Source organism: Nymphalis io, chromosome 22 (assembly GCF_905147045.1).
Source record: "Nymphalis io chromosome 22, ilAglIoxx1.1, whole genome shotgun sequence".
NCBI classification, from domain to species: Eukaryota; Metazoa; Arthropoda; class Insecta; order Lepidoptera; family Nymphalidae; genus Nymphalis; species Nymphalis io.
In genome coordinates this window covers 4,046,018-4,067,287 of record NC_065909.1, presented here as the reverse complement: position 1 = coordinate 4,067,287, position 21,270 = coordinate 4,046,018, and the positions used below count along the sequence as shown (strand labels likewise).

At 34.6% G+C, this 21,270-nt stretch overlaps 1 protein-coding gene and 1 non-coding gene across 5 annotated transcripts in view; both read right to left on the bottom strand.

Annotated features, from left to right (window-relative positions):
* Window positions 1–1,341: 1,341 nt before the first annotated feature.
* LOC126777374 (guanine nucleotide-binding protein G(s) subunit alpha) overlaps window positions 1,342–21,270 on the bottom strand; it is a 41,788-nt gene continuing 21,859 nt past the window's right edge. For 3 of the 4 annotated variants that reach the window (XM_050500412.1, XM_050500413.1, XM_050500414.1), the window contains exons 3-11: window positions 15,070–15,193; window positions 14,132–14,293; window positions 11,892–11,975; window positions 9,958–10,091; window positions 8,028–8,156; window positions 7,044–7,223; window positions 6,506–6,704; window positions 6,258–6,414; window positions 1,342–4,401 (exon numbers count right to left, since the gene is read on the bottom strand). In XM_050500412.1, the coding sequence (XP_050356369.1) occupies window positions 6,268–6,414; window positions 6,506–6,704; window positions 7,044–7,223; window positions 8,028–8,156; window positions 9,958–10,091; window positions 11,892–11,975; window positions 14,132–14,293; window positions 15,070–15,174 (1,140 nt within the window). In that variant the 5' untranslated portion in view covers window positions 15,175–15,193 and the 3' untranslated portion in view covers window positions 1,342–4,401; window positions 6,258–6,267. The remainder of the gene's footprint in view (window positions 4,402–6,257; window positions 6,415–6,505; window positions 6,705–7,043; window positions 7,224–8,027; window positions 8,157–9,957; window positions 10,092–11,891; window positions 11,976–14,131; window positions 14,294–15,069; window positions 15,194–21,270) is intronic. The other variant, XM_050500416.1, reaches the window with a different exon arrangement.
* On the bottom strand, window positions 12,670–12,813 carry LOC126777404 (U4 spliceosomal RNA). The gene has a single exon (XR_007670046.1). It is a non-coding gene; the product is annotated as a U4 spliceosomal RNA (small nuclear RNA).

The window sequence follows — 21,270 nt, the reverse complement described above, 5'->3', positions numbered from 1 at the left end:
TTTTAATATCTAGAGCGAAACGGATGTGAAGGGCATGCGGACAGCGACCCTCGGCCTACGACGAGTAAAACGTTACCAAAAATATTTGCGGCGAGCGCTGCACTTTGAGAGTTAGAACGAAAAATACGACACCGTCCTCACATACACATTGTGCGCAAGTACATTCACTTATCTACTACGAAAGATATATTAAAAAAGGAGGAATTGTTCAATACTATTTGGTTATTGGCAACGGACATCGACTACGTATGGTCGAGGAGTTGATCGCGCGAACTAAATTTACTTTACTCTACGCAGTACGCTAAACAGCCTGCCTCGAAGATTTAATAAATAAACGTATCGTTTCCGAACACCGAAACTGAGACTTACTTTATAAAGTTTTACATCTTAGTGCGACCAATACTCGACGTCGACGCTGGCAGTATCGTCTACATATCGAAAAAAACATACAAAGTATTCTAAACTACTTTATACATACAGGACTCACTTGTTATTGCGCTTTCTTAATTGTACGAGGGGTCCGGGTGTGTAGCGGGAGCCGAATGACGTAGACAGATACAAAATAACGCGCCACCTCGTCACAGATAATTATTTTCAAACGATATTATTATAACTTGGGCTAATTTAGAACTAGAAGTAGTAATTGTTGCGGATTAGATTTTTGTGTAAAAATGTTCTCGCCACCGCGTAATTATTGAGATTCAAGAATTTCGAAGACAAAAAGCGGTTTTTTTTTAAATTTTTTTTTTTTGTTTTGTTCTTTAATTGTTTTCTCAGTAAATATATATCTTGCGATCACGTTATCTGCACGTACGCGATTCACACACAGTATGTTCCTTTGGATATCCACCCTCAAATTTTTAACTGGCCAAATACAAAAAGTTAAAACAAAATATATTGTAAATTCTACAAAACTTCCATCAATCGTTCGCGTCGATATAAGTGACCGTAGTAAGTACTGATAATATACCTAATGTTAGCGGAAAAAACCACATTGAGTTGTACGTTATTAAGCTGCGTCGTCGAATCCAATGTCATATTATTATTTGGACAAATGATTCTACGATAGCTAGAAAATTTACCAGTATAATTTTATATGGACTAATGGCGTCGCAAAATAAAAATAAATAATTATAATTGGAGGTTGTAACAACTCTATGTCACATTCTGAAGAACTTTAGGTAAATTATCGCAAAATACTTCAATCACCGCTAATTATATTTGGTAAGTTAAAAACGAGGAGCTGCTAAATTGTTTGCATCCGACTATCAGTGGACAGTAGATCTGCTAGGAAAGGATACCTTCACGAATCGACAGTCTACATTAAAATTAAAAAAAAAATGTTACTTTTGCATTCATTTCAATATCGCGATAACTCTAAAACTTAATTAATTAGCTACCAAATATTATTTTTAAGTTACATATAAATAAGTATATAAGACGCCGTGTTATTTCACAATGATTTCTAAGACTGTGTTATTCGGGAGTCGCTCTTATTGCACATAGTCATATTATAATATATAATAGCTATATAAAAATATTTAAAGAGCCTACAAATAGTAGAAACAAGTGTACAAAAAAATTATTAAATACACAACTGTAAAATTCTTTCTTACATCCTTAATAACAAAAAAAAAACCGATTTGCGTTTATTTAATTCTAAAAGTTCGTTTACAAATAGATATATAAGAAATATTAAACAATGGATTTTATCTATAAAAAAGTTTTTATATAATTATGGACAAAATAAAAAGAAATTGTGAGCGACCCCTCAATCGCAATAATGTAACATACTCGTTCAACATACATTATAATTCCCTACTTACAATTAAAATTTTTAAAACAAGAGAAAAAAGAAATACGTTTTATAATTCATATATATATTTAAAAAATAATATAACGACATGTTATCATTACAAAGCAAAATAGCGTTAATTTACAAATTACTAGGAAGGATCAGCTTAATTGTAAACATATTTTGTAATTATATATATATTTTTTTATATGGTAACATTATGGTGTTTCCGCTAGCAACACTTCATTATGGCACATTACACTAACCAACGCTTCAGCATTGTATATTAAGGACCATATCATTTATAAATATAATAATTAATTACAATTAAATAGTTTCATATTCACTAAGCGTGTTAGGAAATGCGAAAAAAAAAACAAAAATTAAAACTAACCTAACGAATTCTTATTAATAATAAAAGAAATAACGAAAAATAGATCTTTCAGTGTATTTTCTAACAACTCTTCTTGTAAGTACATAAACCAATTATATAAATAAAATATATTTTTTATTTATTTTATATTAATAATAATTATTTATTTATTTTAGGGCGATAATGTTAGTAACATTTGTACTTAGGGCTAAATATGTCCTAAAAATAAATGGGAAATATACTATAAATAAAAAAAAAATGAACAATTAAAGTCAAATACTGCTATTATAAGCACCGTATCGTATACGGGCAGCGAACTCTTTGGACCTTAATATTAAGAAATTTCATATAATAAGAACTATTCTATAAGTTAAATATATCAAAAGCTTTTCCGCTTTCTCTTGTTATAGTCAAAATGTGCGCCAAATTAAACAGCCTAACACAAGTCGTCTATTAAAAAAAAAAAAACAAAAAAGTAATTTAAAAAAAATATTACACAATGGAAGACACTTTATAAAACTAAATGTAAAATAAACCTAACAATGCATCCGCAAAATAACGACAGAGGACGCGTATTTAAAAAAAGAATAGATATAAAATCTCCGAGTTCAAAAATATACAGAAAATAGAACAAAGTTCAAAATCGAAACAATGCTTAAAAAAAAACAAAATATGTAATACAAAAATTGTATATTTAACTATTAACGTATAACCAACATTTCAATAACCGAATACGAAATAAAATTTGGTCTACACTTGGGTACCAGTTTTTCTTATTTATTTTTTTGTGCAAGCAAATAATGTCTATAGTACGTATATTTCACTATATTCCAAAATTAAATGTCAAGTTATATTTTAATGTCAACGATAAAATAAATAAAAAAAAAAACGTTAACTGTTAACAAGAAGTAAAACAAAATGTTACCATATTGTTTAGTAAAAGCAAAAGTGTGCTTTTTCCGTATGAATACTAAATCTAGCCTCCGGTTAAAATCGCTTTCACAATGATCCTTAATATAAAATGGTATTCAAACGCTCGCCAACCGCTTCATTGCTTTTCTAAATACAAATATAAGTAATGGTATGACCTCTTTTAATTTCTCTTTGGTGTTATTTTCAAAATTTAAATCATAAAATATTTTTACATATATAGGTACAAGTTTGTAACACGATACCTAAAATGTATATACTATAACGGTGCGACTTTTATTACAAAATGTCGAATAAAAAAAATTACTTCGCGCCTTTTTTGTGGTACAGACTAAATAGTAAACTATACATTACTTTTTTTTTTGCAAGACGGAGGTGCTAACTAAAACTGCCTTACACATCGAGCCGATGTATTCCATTTTAGAAAATCGAAGTTGCCAGCGTGCTGAACGTTCGGAAACACCATGCGAAAGGAAATCACAGTGACACTGGCTTCCCGGCGGTCGAATTTGTTAACACTAGCAAATGGTACACTGGCCACGCGACTGAATACATATATATATATATATATATATATATATATATATATATATATATATATATATATATATATATATATATATTTAAATAATTCTATTATATTTACCGGCTTGTATAAAAATGTAGAATAAAAGTTTTACATACATCTCATAACTGTATTAAATACGTATTCTTTCATGTTGTATTGTGCATTTGTTTTTTTTTCTATTCGGTTACAAAATATACGTGCTATGTTGCTACACGAAATAATCACAAAATTATCGATAATATTAGAAATAATGCGACTATAACGCCACTTTACGCTGTTCCATCGAAAATAACTTAATAAGTCATATCGACTTCACAACTTACAATAAAATAAACAAAATTTGAGGCAATTGACATAAGATTTCGATTTGTCGTGCGAAAATTTCAGCCATATGTAAGATAGATAATACAGGTCGTTCTATGAAGAAGTGATGATATATATAAAGGTCCGTGTCTTATCTATCCATATATAACTTCTAGTAATTTCGATTGGAAAGAAAACGCTGTATAAAGATATAATCAGCGCTTATTTTGTTTCACTCTCGACTAGAAAGAGACACTACACGCGAGTGAAAGGTTACGAGTACTTACTACCGTACGACAAATGTAAGTGTTACGCCAAATGCCGGCAGTCGGGTCTGCTGGAGTCGTCGCGTGGCGTGGGGAGGGGGGAGGTTCTGCTGTGGCGCCGACTGTCAAGCCAGTGTCGGCGCGCATCGCTCTTCTCTTATATCTTCTGAAAAAAATAAACATTCATTGTATTTATATTGGATTATTATTATAATATAAACACAAAGATAAATAATTTACTTTCAGAAACATTTACATTACATATATAAAAATGTTCAAGAAAATATCGGACTTATTTGCCATATTGTTAGAGACTGTATCTTGTCGAATAAACGTAGAATGAATGAAAAAATGTTTAATTAACATTTTTTATAGCAGGGATAGGGGAAGGTTCCTTTTATATCTTCAGAGCGTCGCGGTAGCATGCGCAAGCGATCCCGTGGCGCTCCTCGTTAAGACGGAAAGGGTACCGCTGGTTTTTCAGTGGATGCCCAAGCCCCACATGCCCCCTCACTGTTCCCATGGGGGAAACGTGTAATGAGTTTTTCCAGCGTTAAACAAAAGGTTCGTTTTATATACACTAGTTGAATAATAAATACTTTCATGTATTACTCGACGAAACTTCCTTACAATATTTTAAAGGTTGACTACAATTAGTAAAATCGGCAAGTTTATGGCACATTTATTATTAATTATTCACATTAGATATCTAAAGGAAAGAAAACAATACACAAATTAGTTTTAAAATAGCTTTATTCTTTTTTATTGAATTTGGTAGGCAGGCTAGCAAGTGGGCCACCCGATGGTGAGTGGTCACCACTATAGACATTGCCATTGTAAGAAATATTAATCACTAATATGATCAGCAGGTGGTATATACACAGACGGGCTTGTACAAAGTCCTACCATCAAGAATATATGATCGAAAATAACATTGTTGCATAAATACTATCGATATAATTAATAAATACTGTCATTGTAAGGGAAATTATCACTCTTGTGTTTTCTTAGAGAACATTTTTATAAAGCTCACTCACTATGGTCTGGTCTAGTCTGGTCATGCTGATAAAAATGCATCAGTTTCAGGCATGATATTCCATTATGCAAACAATGCACTTTTTAGGTCTCATTATATCTTATTTCTTTATACAAATCTGTCTTTTAAGTTAATCCCAAATGGAGCATAATTGGCATATTTGGTCTGGCGATGGTGCTGACCGCTGCAAAACTGTGACTTCAACATATCTATGGTATAAATTATCTATGGTACAAATTGTACCAAGTCAATCAGGGATCCAACACCTACAACTGTGCAGCTTCGTGCTTGCGCCATGCAAATACTTTCCCATGCAACTACTGATATTATCTCCAACTCTCACTTCAACAATGTCGATGGTACACTGGGCGTATTTTTCTCCGGATAATTACCATATCAACCATTTCATCGTCTTACAGGAAATCCGTCATATGTGTTTGTTGGTTCAAGTATTTATAGACGTGAATATATTTTATTAAAACACTATGTCTACACTATTAGTGTGAGCACTAATGTCACCTTCACACATGTATCGTACTTATTCGAAGTCTGCCGATATCGTTTATAATTAAAAAAAAATACATACTTGGAAACTCGCAATGTTTAAACGAATTTATCGTAAGTATAACCATTTTTAATCAAAGACTTGAGTTTATCGGTTAAAATTATTTAGTGTTAAATTGTTTATTAAGCAAATTAGAAAATTCAGGCTATTTGACGATTTTTTTTACAGTTAAAGTAGAATTTTCTAAATATTTAAATTTGCTCTCGAAACGTTTAGTTCAACACTGATCTAAGCAACTTGAATTGTGTTTTACTGTTGATCCAACATTGAGTACGTAGTATAAACATATTAAGTATTATTCAAACTATTTAAGTTACCCTTAATATGTCCACGACGTATATATTATCTAGGTTAAACTTTTCACGTTTTTCTCATTAAAATCATTCGTTATTATTACGAACAAATCAAGTGTTATACCGACCGGTGTCACGTTAGAGCAGCTCGTACTGCCGCAGGTGCATGCGCTGGATGATGTCGCGGCAGTCGTTGAACACGCGCTTGATGTTCTCCGTGTCCACCGCGCACGTGAAGTGCGGGTAGCAGTAGTGCTTGCCGTCCCCGCTCGCCGTGCTGATGCGCTGCAACAAGCGGCCGGTGAGCACGGGGGAGCACGGGGGAGCACGGGGGAGCACGGCTGAGCACGTGCTCGCACCGGTGCGCGGTACTCACGAGGAACTCGTCCCGGATGAAGTACTTGGCGCGCGCGACCTCGGGGTGGTCCCGCGCGTCGGGGCACGCGTCGGGCGGCGTCTGGTAGCGCGCGAACTCCGCGAAGTACTCCTCCAGCCGGGACTTGCCCGCCAGCACCTTCTCCGCCAGCAGGTCCTGCTTGTTCAGGAACAGGATCACCGATATCGTGCGCAGCCATCTGGGGATAAGAACACAAAATTGGTAACGCAGGTGTCACGAAACATCGGCAGCCCGTTCGGAACAATAAAGAAAAACGCACACAGTAAAACGGGAGCATTCCTATCTTGGACCTTGGACTGTGCACTTGTGGTATTCATACCCGTATCATCGTTGCACTAGATATTGTTAGTGTTGCAACATCCATGAATTCATTTATACTTAAGATTATTTGGATAATCTTTGCTCACGTAAATGCACTCATATATATCTTTATATTATGTGAGTTGTTTTCATACTATAAAAAATTAATAAGTTTAATGATACAAGAGCACGCTGTATAACATAGTAATTGTTGCACCTATTGTTCCATATGCTCTTGAAGAGGTCGAGCGACTCTCTGAGGCGGTTCTGCGTGGGGTCCTCACGCAGCACCATGTTGTAGGAGGAGCAGGCCGTCACGAAGATGATCGCCGTCACGTCGTTGAAGCACTGGATCCACTTGCGCCGCTCGTCCCGCTGACCGCCCACGTCGAACATACTGGAAGGGGCAATAATAAATCGTTTAAGGCATAAAAGAAAAAAAAAAGGAGTAGGATCAAACGTTTAAAGGATATTGAGTTATGCCAAACGAAAACCTTACAAAAAATATATTTATACTTTATGAATTGATAGTTTTCATGAAACGAAAAACCCTCAGGAATCGGATGACATTTAAGTACGTAAAACAACAGCAATGGCCCTTAACGACAACCAAAGATATATTTGACTGGAAAGGACAATGGTCATATTATTCTTTCCCACATATGCTTCGGTTTTTAATAAATTCTTTGAACTTTTTTCTTATATCAATATATTATTTTTTCATTCGTTGATGGGAAAAATGGGCCACCTGATGGTAAACTATTAATATTGTCACTGTAATGGGGTTTGCATAAATATCTTTGGTATGTATCTCATCCATATATGGTAATGTTAATAGATCATTCAACTCGCGACACTGGTAGTAGGGCTTTGTGCTCGTCTCGGTAGGTACCACCCACTCATCAGATATTCTACCGAAAAACAGCAATACTGGATATTGTTGTGTTCCGGTTTGAAGGGTGAGTGAGCCAGTGTAATTACAGGCAAAAGGGACATAAAATCTTAGTTCCTAAGGTGGTGGTGGTGGTGGCGCATTGGCTATGTAAGCGATGGTTAACATTTCTTACAATACCAATGTCTTGGGCGTTTGGTAACCACTAACCATCAGGTGGCCAATATGCTCGTCCGCCTTCCTATGCTATAAAAAAAAACTCTCGTATAAAGAAATATCACGAAGGTGTACACGGGTCACGTCACTCACTGGAAATTGACTTTGTCGACGACGAACTGCGTCTCGAAGATGCCGGAGGTGAGCACTCGGCAGCGCAGGATGTCCTGCTCCGTGGGCGTGTAGTCGGCGCGCTTTATGATGTGCACCTGGTCCAGGAAGCTGGGGGGGGGGCACGGTTGGATATATATGTATACACTTCAATACCCTAGATTAAGTATCAATAATAATAGTTATCAAGTGAGAGCTAATTATGCCTTAAATAATTTTGTAAAGTGATCATTTTCCATATCAATATAATAATAATAATAATTTATTTATTTAAGTAACAAGACTCATATACAAAATTACAAAAAATAAAATAAAGACTACTATCTACTACTTATATAATTTACTGGTCCAGCCGAAACTTTACAACAGCGGTTTATAAATATACAGTCTAGTCTGTTAGCTACCATGATTAAAATTTTGTTTGAGCTGGCCCGGACCCTGTGAATCAAGGATGCACACTTTTTTCGCATTAATGCGTAAAAACAGTCTATATTCAATTCAGCGAACATCCCTGAAGCACTAAAGAAGCAAGGCAAACCCATCAGCAATCTAAAGGCATTATTGTACTGGACACGAAGAGCATTGTATGATTTTAATGAATAATTAGCCCATAAACTACAAGTATAAAAAGAGGTACAGTAAGCGCGGAATAATGTTTTTTTTACAGCCCTTGAAGCACGCCCAAATCTTTTGACAATCATGTTAGCTTTTATTGACAATGCTCTCCTCTCCCTTTCAATGTCATTATCATCCTTGAGATTGGTGGTTAGTATATGTCCAAGGTATTTAAATTGGAAAACTTGAGTCAAGTTCAGATTATTAATTTTTACCGAAGGTATTATTTTTGGACATTTATTACCACTTTCAAATATCATTATCATGCTTTTTTTACATTATATGTAAGTCCACGTGTTTTGTAAATAGGTGTTTTACGGTCCGTACAGTATTTTACAGTTTGCTTTAAACTTAATATTGCAGTTTCAGTCGAGAGACCAGATCGAAAACCAAACTGATTATCATGTGGCATAAAATATTTATTAATTTGATTGTTGAGTACACTGTCAAAAACTTAAATATAAGTAATAATTACAAATAATCACTTTTCATGGCCCAGTGTTAAGAACGCGTGAATCTTAACCGATGATCGTGGGTTCAAACCCGGGCAATCACCACTGAATTTTCATGTGCTTATATTTGTGATTATAATTCATCTTGTGCTTTACGGTGAAGGAAAACACCGCGAGGAAACCTGCATGTGTCTAATTTCACTGAAATTCTGCCACATGTGTATTCCACCAACCCGCACTGGAGCAGTGTGGTGGAATAAGCTCCAAACCTTCTCCTCGAAAAAGGGAGAGCAGTAGGACATTCACAGGCTGTTACGGTAATTACTTTTATATTCCACAAGTAGAAAATTACATAATTGTTTTTAGCTTATATTTTATCTGTTAAAAGTTAATTTTTAAACTGTATATTTCATACAAAACTTATATAAACACATTAATATAGGATGATAAAGTCATGCATAATCGATAAGTTGATTTATTGTCAAAGAAATTTAGCTCTAGTTTGTATAAAATTAAAGTATATTTTTCATACTCATTGGTAGTCTGTGAACTAACTTTTTATCAAGTTTATTTGGCCCCAATGTTTATGCAATTAAGGTAGGTTTTCACATACCAAGTGGCACAGTTGATGGAACTAATTTGGGCTTAGTGGATATGACATTAAGGTCGTTTGTAATACTACTTGGCCCAGCCTGTGAATTGATTTTTTATCAAAGTAATTTGACTCTAAAGTATATAAATTTAAAGTCGTTTTTCATATACCAAATGGGACAGTCGATTTGTTGTTTTTTTTGTCAAAATAATTTGGGCCTAGTGCATATAATGTTGAGGTTGTTTTTACATACTACTTGGCACAGTCGATGAGTTGGTATTCGTTACTGCGCTCGTAGGTGCGCTGAACGCCGTGGTCCTTCCACAGCTCCTCCGTGTGTTCGTAGAACTCTGATGGGTAATCGAAATCCGGTTGGGACGCTACATCCTGTAACAAATTTAAGCAATATTATTATTATATCTATAACAAATTATCTTTATGGTTCACAAATTAGAAAAGTAGAACACATTATATATCTATCTTTATTATATATATGTAAGCAAGAAAAAAAAAACAAAGATAATTGATGTGTTGTTGTGTTACTACAAGGCTTTTACTATTATTTACCAATTCACTTTATACATATTAATAATGAAAGAGGTATGCGGCATATACCCCTCATATATAGCCTTCTGGGGGCTAATCAAAGACCGATATGAAACCATAGACAATTTACAATTTTTTACTGATTTCACTCATCCTAACTGACACAAAAAATAATTATATTATTACATTCATTAATATGAAATTTCTAGAACTATCCAAGATAAAAGAAATTTAATATATTATCAATAACGCACGTTTCAACGATTACTGTATTATAAAATAAACATTATTACAAAATAAATAAAAATCATAAAACCACCAAATGAAAAAGACAAATGAGTAAAGCAGCGCTATTCTGTAAGAACTCACTTAGTATCTCACTCGTGATATATTGAAAACTTCGTAGCATTGATACGCTATTATGACGCTTGTATCCAAACAAATTTTACTATTATTACAGTCAAAATAGCGTAGCACCATCTAACATTTCACTATTGTGTTCTGCGGTGAGTTTCGAGTTTGTTCTCACAGGATAGTTCGACTGATCGTTAGTTATTTTCACATTTCCGCTGATGTCTGGTTAGGGGAACAGATACATTGTTTTCATATTAAAAAAATAATTACTTTGCATGGTTAATATTAATTGAACCTCAAATTTACTTATAGGATTGCGTTTGACTGGTAGTAGTTAAAAAAAAATAAAGTAATGGTCTGTAATTTTCCCACAGACGGGCTAAGGAATTTTCGAGAAAATGTTTCGAAGCTCATTCCACAACGCTACTTTAATGGGGTTGGTAGATTATCGCGTGTTAAAGATATAAAGATATAGTTTAATTCAAACAAATTTGATATTAACGGTTCATTCATATATTGATTGCTTCCTTGTCTTTCCTTATGTTCGGAACATTAAATATATTATATTGATTTTGTGTTCGTAATTTGTTATACAATTAGTCTTAATAATTAGACTCCAGTAGTTATAATACCGCTTGATATTAAAATACCATTAAATTGGAAATATTTATTTTTTCTAACACTAAGCTTTAAAGAGCTTTGTACACAGTCAAGCGATTGAAGCAGATCTTACATTATATTTTTACAATTTTTTTCAATGTTATATTAATTCCTTTGAGATGCAAATACTTTGATAGGAATAGGACAAAAGTCCAAGCTATGAAAATCGAATTTGAGTTTTTCACGTTCACATGCCATGGATTTTTTTTTATAGAATAGGAAGGCGGACGAGCGTATGGGCCACGTAAGTGGTCACCAACGCCCATAGACATTGGCATTGTAAGAAAGGTTAACCATCGCTTACATAGCCAATGCGCCACAACCTTGGGAACTAAGATGTTATGTCTTTTGTGCCTGTAATTACACTGGCTCACTCACCCGGAACCAAACCGGAACACAACAATACCAAGTACTGCTATTTCGCGGTAGAATATCTGATCTGTAGAATATATGATTGGTTGAATGGTACAGAAGTTGATGTGTTGCAACGCCATCTAGCGAGTTACAACAAAATGGATAAAAAATCTTCTCCATGAAAAAAAACCATACATGTGCTGAAGTCTATCGATCTCAAACATACATACCGCGATCCATTTTATATATATAGGATTGTATAAAGATACTTACCTGTATATAATCGACGCGCGCCTTGTTCTCCGGTTTTTCGAGCGGGATGGGCGGAGTCAGGGTGCTCATCGCGCCAGTGATTGTCTGGAAGTAAGAGGTCATAGCTCGAGGATACTGACGGTCAAGTCGACTTGGTGTATTTATTTTTAAAGCACACTTACAACATACATATACAACATTTAAAAAACTTGAATGTATAAAACAATAATAATATATTTAATATGATAACAAGTGTACATAGTACTTTCATAGATTAAAAATCAAATTCAAATTAACAAAAAATACTGTAATTTTTTTTAAATGTCAAAATTAAATTATAAATTAATGTCATTGTTGTAATAATTAATTGATATTTGATTGCATCTCAAGTCGTTTTGTTTCAATTAGGCGATATTTGTGGTGGTATTTATTTTAAGATGACAGACAAACAAATGATCCAAATCATTATAATAATAATGGACAATAATATCCTGGGACATTTTTCACACACGGCCATCTGATCCCAAATTAAGCTTGTACAAAGCTTCTACTATGGACACTACTTTTCTTATATATATACGCTACATATACTACTTTTCTTTTGTAAATACATACTTATATAGATAACTACACCCAGACTCAAGACAAACAGACATGTTCATGCACACAAATGTCTGTCCTGGGTGGGAATCGAACCCACAACCTTCGGCGTGAAAGGCGAGTATCTACCAACCACGCCAACCGGCTCAAATTTATTTGTCGGCTTTGTCCATAGACACTGCAAGGTCTACCACCATCATAGCAACGCTAACCATATCTGTATTCTATGCCAATTGCAAGAATTGGGATAAACAAACCTTTTTATTTTAATAAAGTTTTCAATTAGCAATAATCGCACCTCGGATTAACCTCATTGGTTACGATATTGCCTCTGCGCAAAGATTTACAAACCACACACACACAAACCTTAGATTAACACATTCCAAGTGTTCGCTAATAGCTCTGCTATAATATGTCCGACAAGTTCTTGATTAGTATATCTATATTTATAATACAGCACTTCATATACTACCTCAATGTTAGTTCCAAAATTCCGATGATAAAATAAAATTCAAAACGCAATATTTTCATGAATCGAAAATAAAAACCATAGATAAATGTAGATTTCAAACGTCGCTGAAATTAGCCGACAGATGACATTCCTGAGCCTAAACTTTTCTACGAGACTGTTCTACATCGTTGCTTATATAACGTTTTAACGAATTGACTTAGAAACTTGAAATTTTGTATGCTAGTCAATTAAAGATACCTAAATGAGATAATAACCACAAAAATGCGGCGCGGATATTTTAAACATAATTTTTTACATTTTCCGACGTAAAGGAAGCGCGGTCTGTCTATTGAGCATATCACATAAGATATTTTGGGTATCTTCTTGAGAAGTACTATTACTACTCGCACTACTCAAGGTCCAAGTTATTTATCTATTTATTTTAGCCATTGGAATCGGGAATAAAATATTGTACCCTTTGATACTGAAATGTTCACTTACAAATAACATTAAATTGTAAATATAATCAAATAAACATATATTAAATATTGTAATAATCTGTACGCTTTTAACACATCTATAAGACAAACCTTTTTCCCCTCACTTATATTGCGACTGTTTCGTTAAACATCGATTTATCTCTTTCTGACATTAGTGATTTGACAATCGAAAGAAGAAGACACATAATTGTTTAACTGATCACTCACACACATTGCATGGGCACAATGACTTTTGGGATTTGAAGTTTTAAGAGATGTAGTTATGACAAACTTAAATGATAAATAAGTCGATTGATATTTAATGAATGAATGAATATCATGAAGGAACAGGATTTATTCTTAATTTGTTTTTAATTGCAACATTATTTACTACTTTCGATTTCGAACTTATAATTTATGACGAGCCGGTTGGCGTGGTTGGTAGATACCCGCCTTTCACTTCCTTTCGATTCCCACCCAGGACAGACATTTGTGTACATGAACATGTCTGTTTGTCCTGAGTATGGGTGTAGTTATCTATATGAGTATGTATTTACAAAAGAAAAGTAGTATATGTAGTATATCAGTTGTCTGGTTTCCATAGCACAAGCTCTGTAGGAGCTTAATTTGGGATCAGATGGCCGTGTGTGAAAAATGTCCCATAATAATATTATTATTATTATATATGTAAATAATTGCAAACGACAAGTTCCACGTTAAATGCCACTCACAAGTATCGCATCTCGTATGTTCTTCTTGATGTCCTCGATCTTCTCGCGTCGCTCCTTGTCGGAGAAGCCGTTCACATGGAGGATGCGCATTTGCTTGACGATCGTTGATTTCCCTGACTCACCAGCCCCGAGTAGTAGCAGGCGATGCGTTGCGCGATATAGCTGAAAAAATAATATTTTATTATTTATTACTGGTTTTCGCGTTTGGGCTTTGAGTTTTGGGTGGGGGGTCAGATGTTAAGTATCAAAAAAGTGTCCTTCCGTGAGGTTCAAGATTGCATCATACTAAATTTCATCAAAATCGATTCAGTTATTTACACGTGAAAACTTGACAGACAGAGTTACTTTCGAATTTGTAATATTAGTATAGATAAACCAATATCGAGTGGACGATATCCTCGTCACTCGTGGAGTGACATCGTCGTCCATTGTGAAATTTGACTACGGCGACCATTTCTCTATCTAACCAAATGCGCAAGAGGGAACAATATATAGGGTACAAGAGTTTGCGCAATCATAGGGGTGTGTCTGCCGTTGTCACGATTAATTCCGAATGCGTCACTGGGAGGAGGGCGAGTTCTCAACTCAAACCAGATGTAGTCTAAGTCTAAGGGTGCTTCCAGGACGTCGTTGATGTCGTGGAAGAGCGTTAACTGGTGCTATATCCATTCACTAACTATCAAATACAGATAGAACAGCTATCTGACAAGACTGTACCCGTGCCAATACTAAATCTAAGATGCAAGTGACTAATTCTTGAGGGAAAAATCAAACTTACAGTAACAATTTATTTCGGCCCTCGGGATTCGAAACCGAGAGCGACATAAACGAAGAAGAATGGAGGATATCGATTGAGTTACACAAATTATAATTATTATATAAATAGCAATAATATACCATGTGTGATCATTATGAAATAAACGTAGAGCATCTTCTACCTGCTTATCTTTTTGCAGTTGGCGGGTAATTGCGTCACTGCGTCGCTTCTGTGATTTGGCGTCATCCTCGCCACTCTTGGCGCCCGGCGACCCGAAGCAACCCATGGCAGACCACGCCGCCCACCTGGAACATGGATAACATTCTCGTTTTAATAAAATTAATTATTTAATTGCATCAAAACAATATTCACTTTCAATTAATGTCATTACACTTATCGTGATAATTTATATTCGTTAATAAGCCAAAACAAAAATTTAATTTAATTTATAACTATGTAAATATATAATGGCTTAAAGGTTCTTAATAAATGCAGTATATTTTTGTTTTTGTCTACATGTTTTTTTTTAATTATTTTATTTGTTTTTTTAAATGTTACTATTATTATGATATATTCAAAAAAGTATATGTATCTTCAAAAAAGTTTTTCTTTCTTAAGATCAATAGAAATAAAAATATCAATGTAGCAATCACGTTATTCTGTAACTGAAATTACAGGTATAATATAATATAATATAATTACGTAACATCCTTGTTCCCAATGTTGGTGGCATTGGTGACGTAAGGGATGGTTATATTGCTTACATCGCCAATGTCCAAACGACCAATAAGGTGACCACTTATCATCAGACGGTCAATTTGCCCGTCAATACAATGCAATTAAAAAATGTATGTTTTGAGTAACTAATGAGTTTCTTGCCGGTTCTTCTCGATGGAATCTACATTCCGAACGTAAATATAAAAGCTATCACCGTATCTTAATTAATACTGTAACATAGCAATCCTACTTCGATAAATATTGTGTAATATATACAGTAACAGCCTGTGAATGTCCCACTGCTGGCCTAAGACCTCTTCTCCTTTTTTACGGAGAAAATTTGAAGCTTACTCCACCACGCTGCTCCAGTGCGGTTTTGAGGAAAACATGTTGGAATTATAAACACAAATTGTTTAAATTTTTATGTTAATTATCGTTGTAAGAAGTGGCTTATATTTCTTGAAGTATCTGGCCAGCCTCGAGACGAGATGGACCACTGGTTAGAGCATAGACCACGTCAATCATAACCGATATTGTGGGTTCCAGGCAAACACTACTAAATTTTCATGTGCTTAATTTGTGTTTATAATTCATCTCGTGCTCGATGTTAACGGAGAACATCGTGAGGAAACCTGCATGTGTCGGATGTTAATCAGCCATATGTGTATCCAACAAACCGCATTGGAACAACATTTTGGAAATAAACTTTTTTTTTTATAGAATAGAAAGGCGGACGAGCATATGGGCCACCTGATTATATTAGCCACCTATTACATTAGCACTGTAAGAAATGTTGACCATCGCTTACAATGCCAATGCGCCACCAACCTTGGGACCTAAGATTTTATGTCCTCCTTACTAACTAACTCCTGACTAACTTTTATAATCGGATAGACAATTAGCTCAATCTCAGTATACATATAGATATTAAGCGATTTAGTTTAATTTAACAAATCGTTATAGCTAAGTTCTTCACGTGTTTAATAATGATAATATTTATGGTAAATAACTTTCATTTTCAAACAGTCGTAACTACGTCGTCACGTACCAAGGAGGTTATGAAGATCCATGTACGACCTCATCCGTCTGTCCGTGCCATTGAGCTCGACAAGTTATTTGTAGTCTAAGAGCTCAACAACAACAATTTCATATACGTTTCTTGTTTCCCTTTATTATACTACATTTACTTAGAGATTTTTATTACATATCAAAATTACGCTATATACTTTATATAAATAGGCAAAGACAAAACGGTTCAGTAACTTTTTCTCCTTCGTTTGACAATTTTTTTTTTCTTATACTATATCAATAAAAAAATTGAAAACAATGTTTTCCTTTACATTCATTCATATATGGTTCAATTAATTTTTAATATTCTAATATACTTTTACAAGTTCTAATAAATCGTCGAGCGCTTGCAGTCAAAATTTCAAATATCAATACATTTCGCTCCAGCTCAGCGTAGAGCTATTTACTATAATGTGACGTCATATCACTAGCGAGTCAGGATTTAATCGAAGACATTTTCCTTTACCGGCTTATCGATCTAAGTTATATTGAGATTTACTTTGAAAGCGTATACATGATATATGAATACGTACATTCACAAACTACTACTTCATTTTATATATATGTTGTTATATGTGGGTCCGGCCCATTTTATCAAAGCCATCATTTAATACCGTTATGTATTTGAGCAATAATTTTTTAATAATTTATTTCTGGAAGGCAGACTGAGAGATATTATATTATATAGATCGACCTCTTGACGGCAAAGTAACAGCCTGTAAATGTATCTTCTGGGTCTCCTCTCCTTTTGATGAGGTTTGGACTTGAACTTGGAACAGCACGGTGGTAACCGTGCTGTTCTAAGCGGATTACAGGCTTAGCACATGTAGCAGGTTTCCTCAGCATAATTACCGCCAAGGACTAAGGAAAGGAAAGAAGGACTTAGGAGGATTAAGCAAATGAAAATGCACCGATGCTTATCCCGGTTTTGACCGGAAATCATCGGTAAAGATTCTACGTGTTTTAGCCTCTGAGCTATATCGACGGTTCCACATAACATCTTGCTCCTTCATTGAGGGGCACTGGCATTTTTAAACCACAGGCTTTAAGATATCATGATAGTTATACCAATAATTACACAGGGTCAATAACTCTTCAAACCGAAACCTGACAATACAAGATCCTATCCGTTTGCTGTTAAAATAAATGATGAGTTGATTGGAACCGAATCGACGATCCTACACAAAGGCCATCCACGGCTTCAATTATTTTATCATAAAAAAATATAAAAATCAATTTAAACTTCAACTAGAAGTCCATTACGCTACGCGTGGGATGAAATTGATTTGTCGTTGATATCACTATATAACTATTATAAGCAAAAAAATACGACAATAGAACGAAATCGTATTTAATTAAAAAATATAATTAATTAAAGATTAAAAATGACTTTAGGTTTTATATTTAGTAAATGTTTATATATTTTTAAAATAAAGTGCGACCTCGACGACACTTAATGACTCTGAGGGTCGGTGTTCTTGGCTATCAAATAACCATAATACACTATTGAGTAACAATAAGGGCTACGACATACATACATACATACATACATACATACGTGTTAAAGAAAGCACAAACCGCGGCCGGCTCTCTGTCTAATAGGGCAATTCAGTCAATCGCTCACGCACTGTAATGCTGCAAATATGCTAATGGGCTCATTATGAACGCCTTTTGTTGTATGCAAAGCGATTTCGGTGGCTAATCCGATCTTGCTTTTGGACAGTCGTTGCGGGCGAATATCGTTTTGTTCCGTTGTCACTCGTCTGGTAAGTACACACACGGACACATATACACGCAGCGTTTACATGTGTATACAATAAATATGTCCATATATACATACAAGAGTCTTTGTTCACGTATACGTTAGATATATAGATAAATAATCAATCAATTTATTCAGTCCTAAAACCTTTTAATATGTTACTAGTAACCGCCCGCGGCTTCGCCTGCGTCTGATGGGGGAGGTGTTGTGTACAGGATGTCCTTTTCTATACCCCCTGAGAACGTGGATACCAAATCTAATGATGATTCGTTGAGTAGTTAAGACGTGAAAGTGTAACAAACAAACGAACAAACAACGAAAATCATTTAAAATTTACAATAGTAATAAGGATACATATGAAAAAGTGATCAAACCTCGTCTGGTCTGGCTTTCTATAAATATATTAAACAGGTAGGAATGGCAAATGGGCCATCTAACGGTAAGCGGTCACCATCGCCTATAAACATTTTCACTGCAAGAAATATTAACCATTCCTTTGCATCGTTAATGCGCCACCTACCGTGGGCAATGCCTGTAGTTACCTAGTCAACCACAATGAATATTTTCACTAAAATAAATCTCAATAAATTCAAATATCTTTATTGAATTACACATTAATAGACAAATTGAAAGCTACCACCACACAAACGTAAAGCTGCGGGTGCAGCCTTTGATCTTTTTTCGGTCGTGTCGGAGTACTGTCCCATCGGACTATATGAGTGATGGAATAAAGATGTCTCCTGTGAAAACACGCTATATATTCAGCTCAGTTGGCTAGTCTCATTTGAGTTGTGGCCTAAACTAATTCGAGCCGAGACGGCCCAGTGGTAAGAACACGTGAATCTTAACCGATGATCGTGGGTTCAAAACCGGGCAAGCACCACTGAATTTTCATGTGCTTAATTTGTGATTATAATTCATCTCGTGCTTTACGATGAAGGAAAACATCGTCAGGAAACCTGCATGTGGCTAATTTCACTGAAATTTTGCCACATGTGTATTCCGCCAACCCGCATTGGAGCAGCGTGGTGGAATAAGCTCCAACCTTCTCCTCAAAAAGAGGAGAGGAGGCCTTTAGCCCAGCAGTGGGACATTCACAGGCTGTTACGGGTACGGGTACTAATTCGAGGTAGATATACGTTTTTTTAATTATTTATAATTCACTTGTAATCGTTACAAAAATGGTTGTAAAGTTATTACTTAGTAGTAAAGTATGTATTAATAGGATTAAAATTTTATATAACAATAAAGAAAATAAAATAAAAAGTGGAAATAAAGTATATGCGACAAAATCATAATACGCATTTGTTGGATCCGCGCACGCGCGCTAGCCTTTGTGTGCGTACGTGTGTGTGTGTGTGTGTGTGTTTTGAAACGTAATTAAGAATCATAAACCATAAAATTTTAATTAAAAATAATACAGATCATGTCAAATAATGACAAACTCAAGAGATTTTTATTTTATTTATTGATTAAAATACATCATGAAGATTTTAAAAATTTTCCATTAATAAAGCGAGGCTAGACCTATTGCCGAGACAATTAATTGCATTTCATAATCAGGCATACATGATTGATTAATTATAAATAGAAAAAAGACAATGGGATATTTAAAGATTATAAATTTATACGAGACACGATAGGATCGTTTTTCCATAGTTGAGACATTGGTGTTGATTACACACAATCTATAAACATGGCACAAATAAAATATATATTGCTAACTCTCTTTCACGTCTAAGGTTAAACAGGGATAGCAGAAGTCCGACAGTCCCGACAAATCGGGGAAGTTTAAATTGTCCAGAACTGAATCAGCTTAAACAAACCACTTTTGACAATTTATTGACGTAATATTACTGGAGATCTTGAATAATCTATGGCATTTATTATGAAAAAAAAGCGTTTTGATTTTCTGCAAAGTTTTAATTGGAACTTAAAGCAAAGTTACAGTGGATATAAATAATTAAATGGAATAATCTTGTATTATAAACAAAGATATATTCAGAACAAAGTTTTTAATTCAAACATTGCAGAAAAAATATATAAATGTTATGTTTGTTTATCTCTACTGCTTCTTCATTTGGACTAGACTACTGGTGACAGGGCTAGCCCTCTCTGGGTACGTACCACTTACCACTCGTAATCTTAGTCCCAATGCTGACTTCATTGGCTCGTAATTTTTTGACGAGCCGGTTGGCGTGGTTGATAGATACTTGCCTTTCACGCCGAAAGTTGTGGGTTCGATTCCCACCTAGGACAGACATTTGTGTGCATGACATAACATGACATGTCTGTTTGTCCTAAGTTTGGGTGTTATTATCTATATAAGTATGTATTTACGAAAGAAAAGTAGTATATGTAGCGTATATATATGAGAAAAGTAGTGTCCATAGTAAAAGCTCTGCTTAATTTGGGATCAGATGGCCGTGTGTGAATAACGTCCCAGGATATTATTATTATAATTTTTTTAATATATGGACATACTTTAATATGTATGTAAATAGAATTTTATTTTAAAACTTAGTCCATATTTTTTTATTTAATAGAAGAATTGTAAAAACTATTGAGTGCTTAGTTAAACACCGATTCCTCTCTTTCTGACATCATTGCTTTTACATTAGAAAGAAAATGACACAGCATTCTTTAACCAATCATACCCTAAGCAATATTTACAGGTCAAGCCGTAAGTAAAAACGATACACTATATATTTAGAAAGAAATAGTCACAATTGTCAGAACATACCTCGCGATGTTATCTTTTATTCCTATGTAATTCTGTAATGTAACAGCCTGTAAACGTTTTACTTACATAGTCCCACAGCTGGGCTCAGGCCT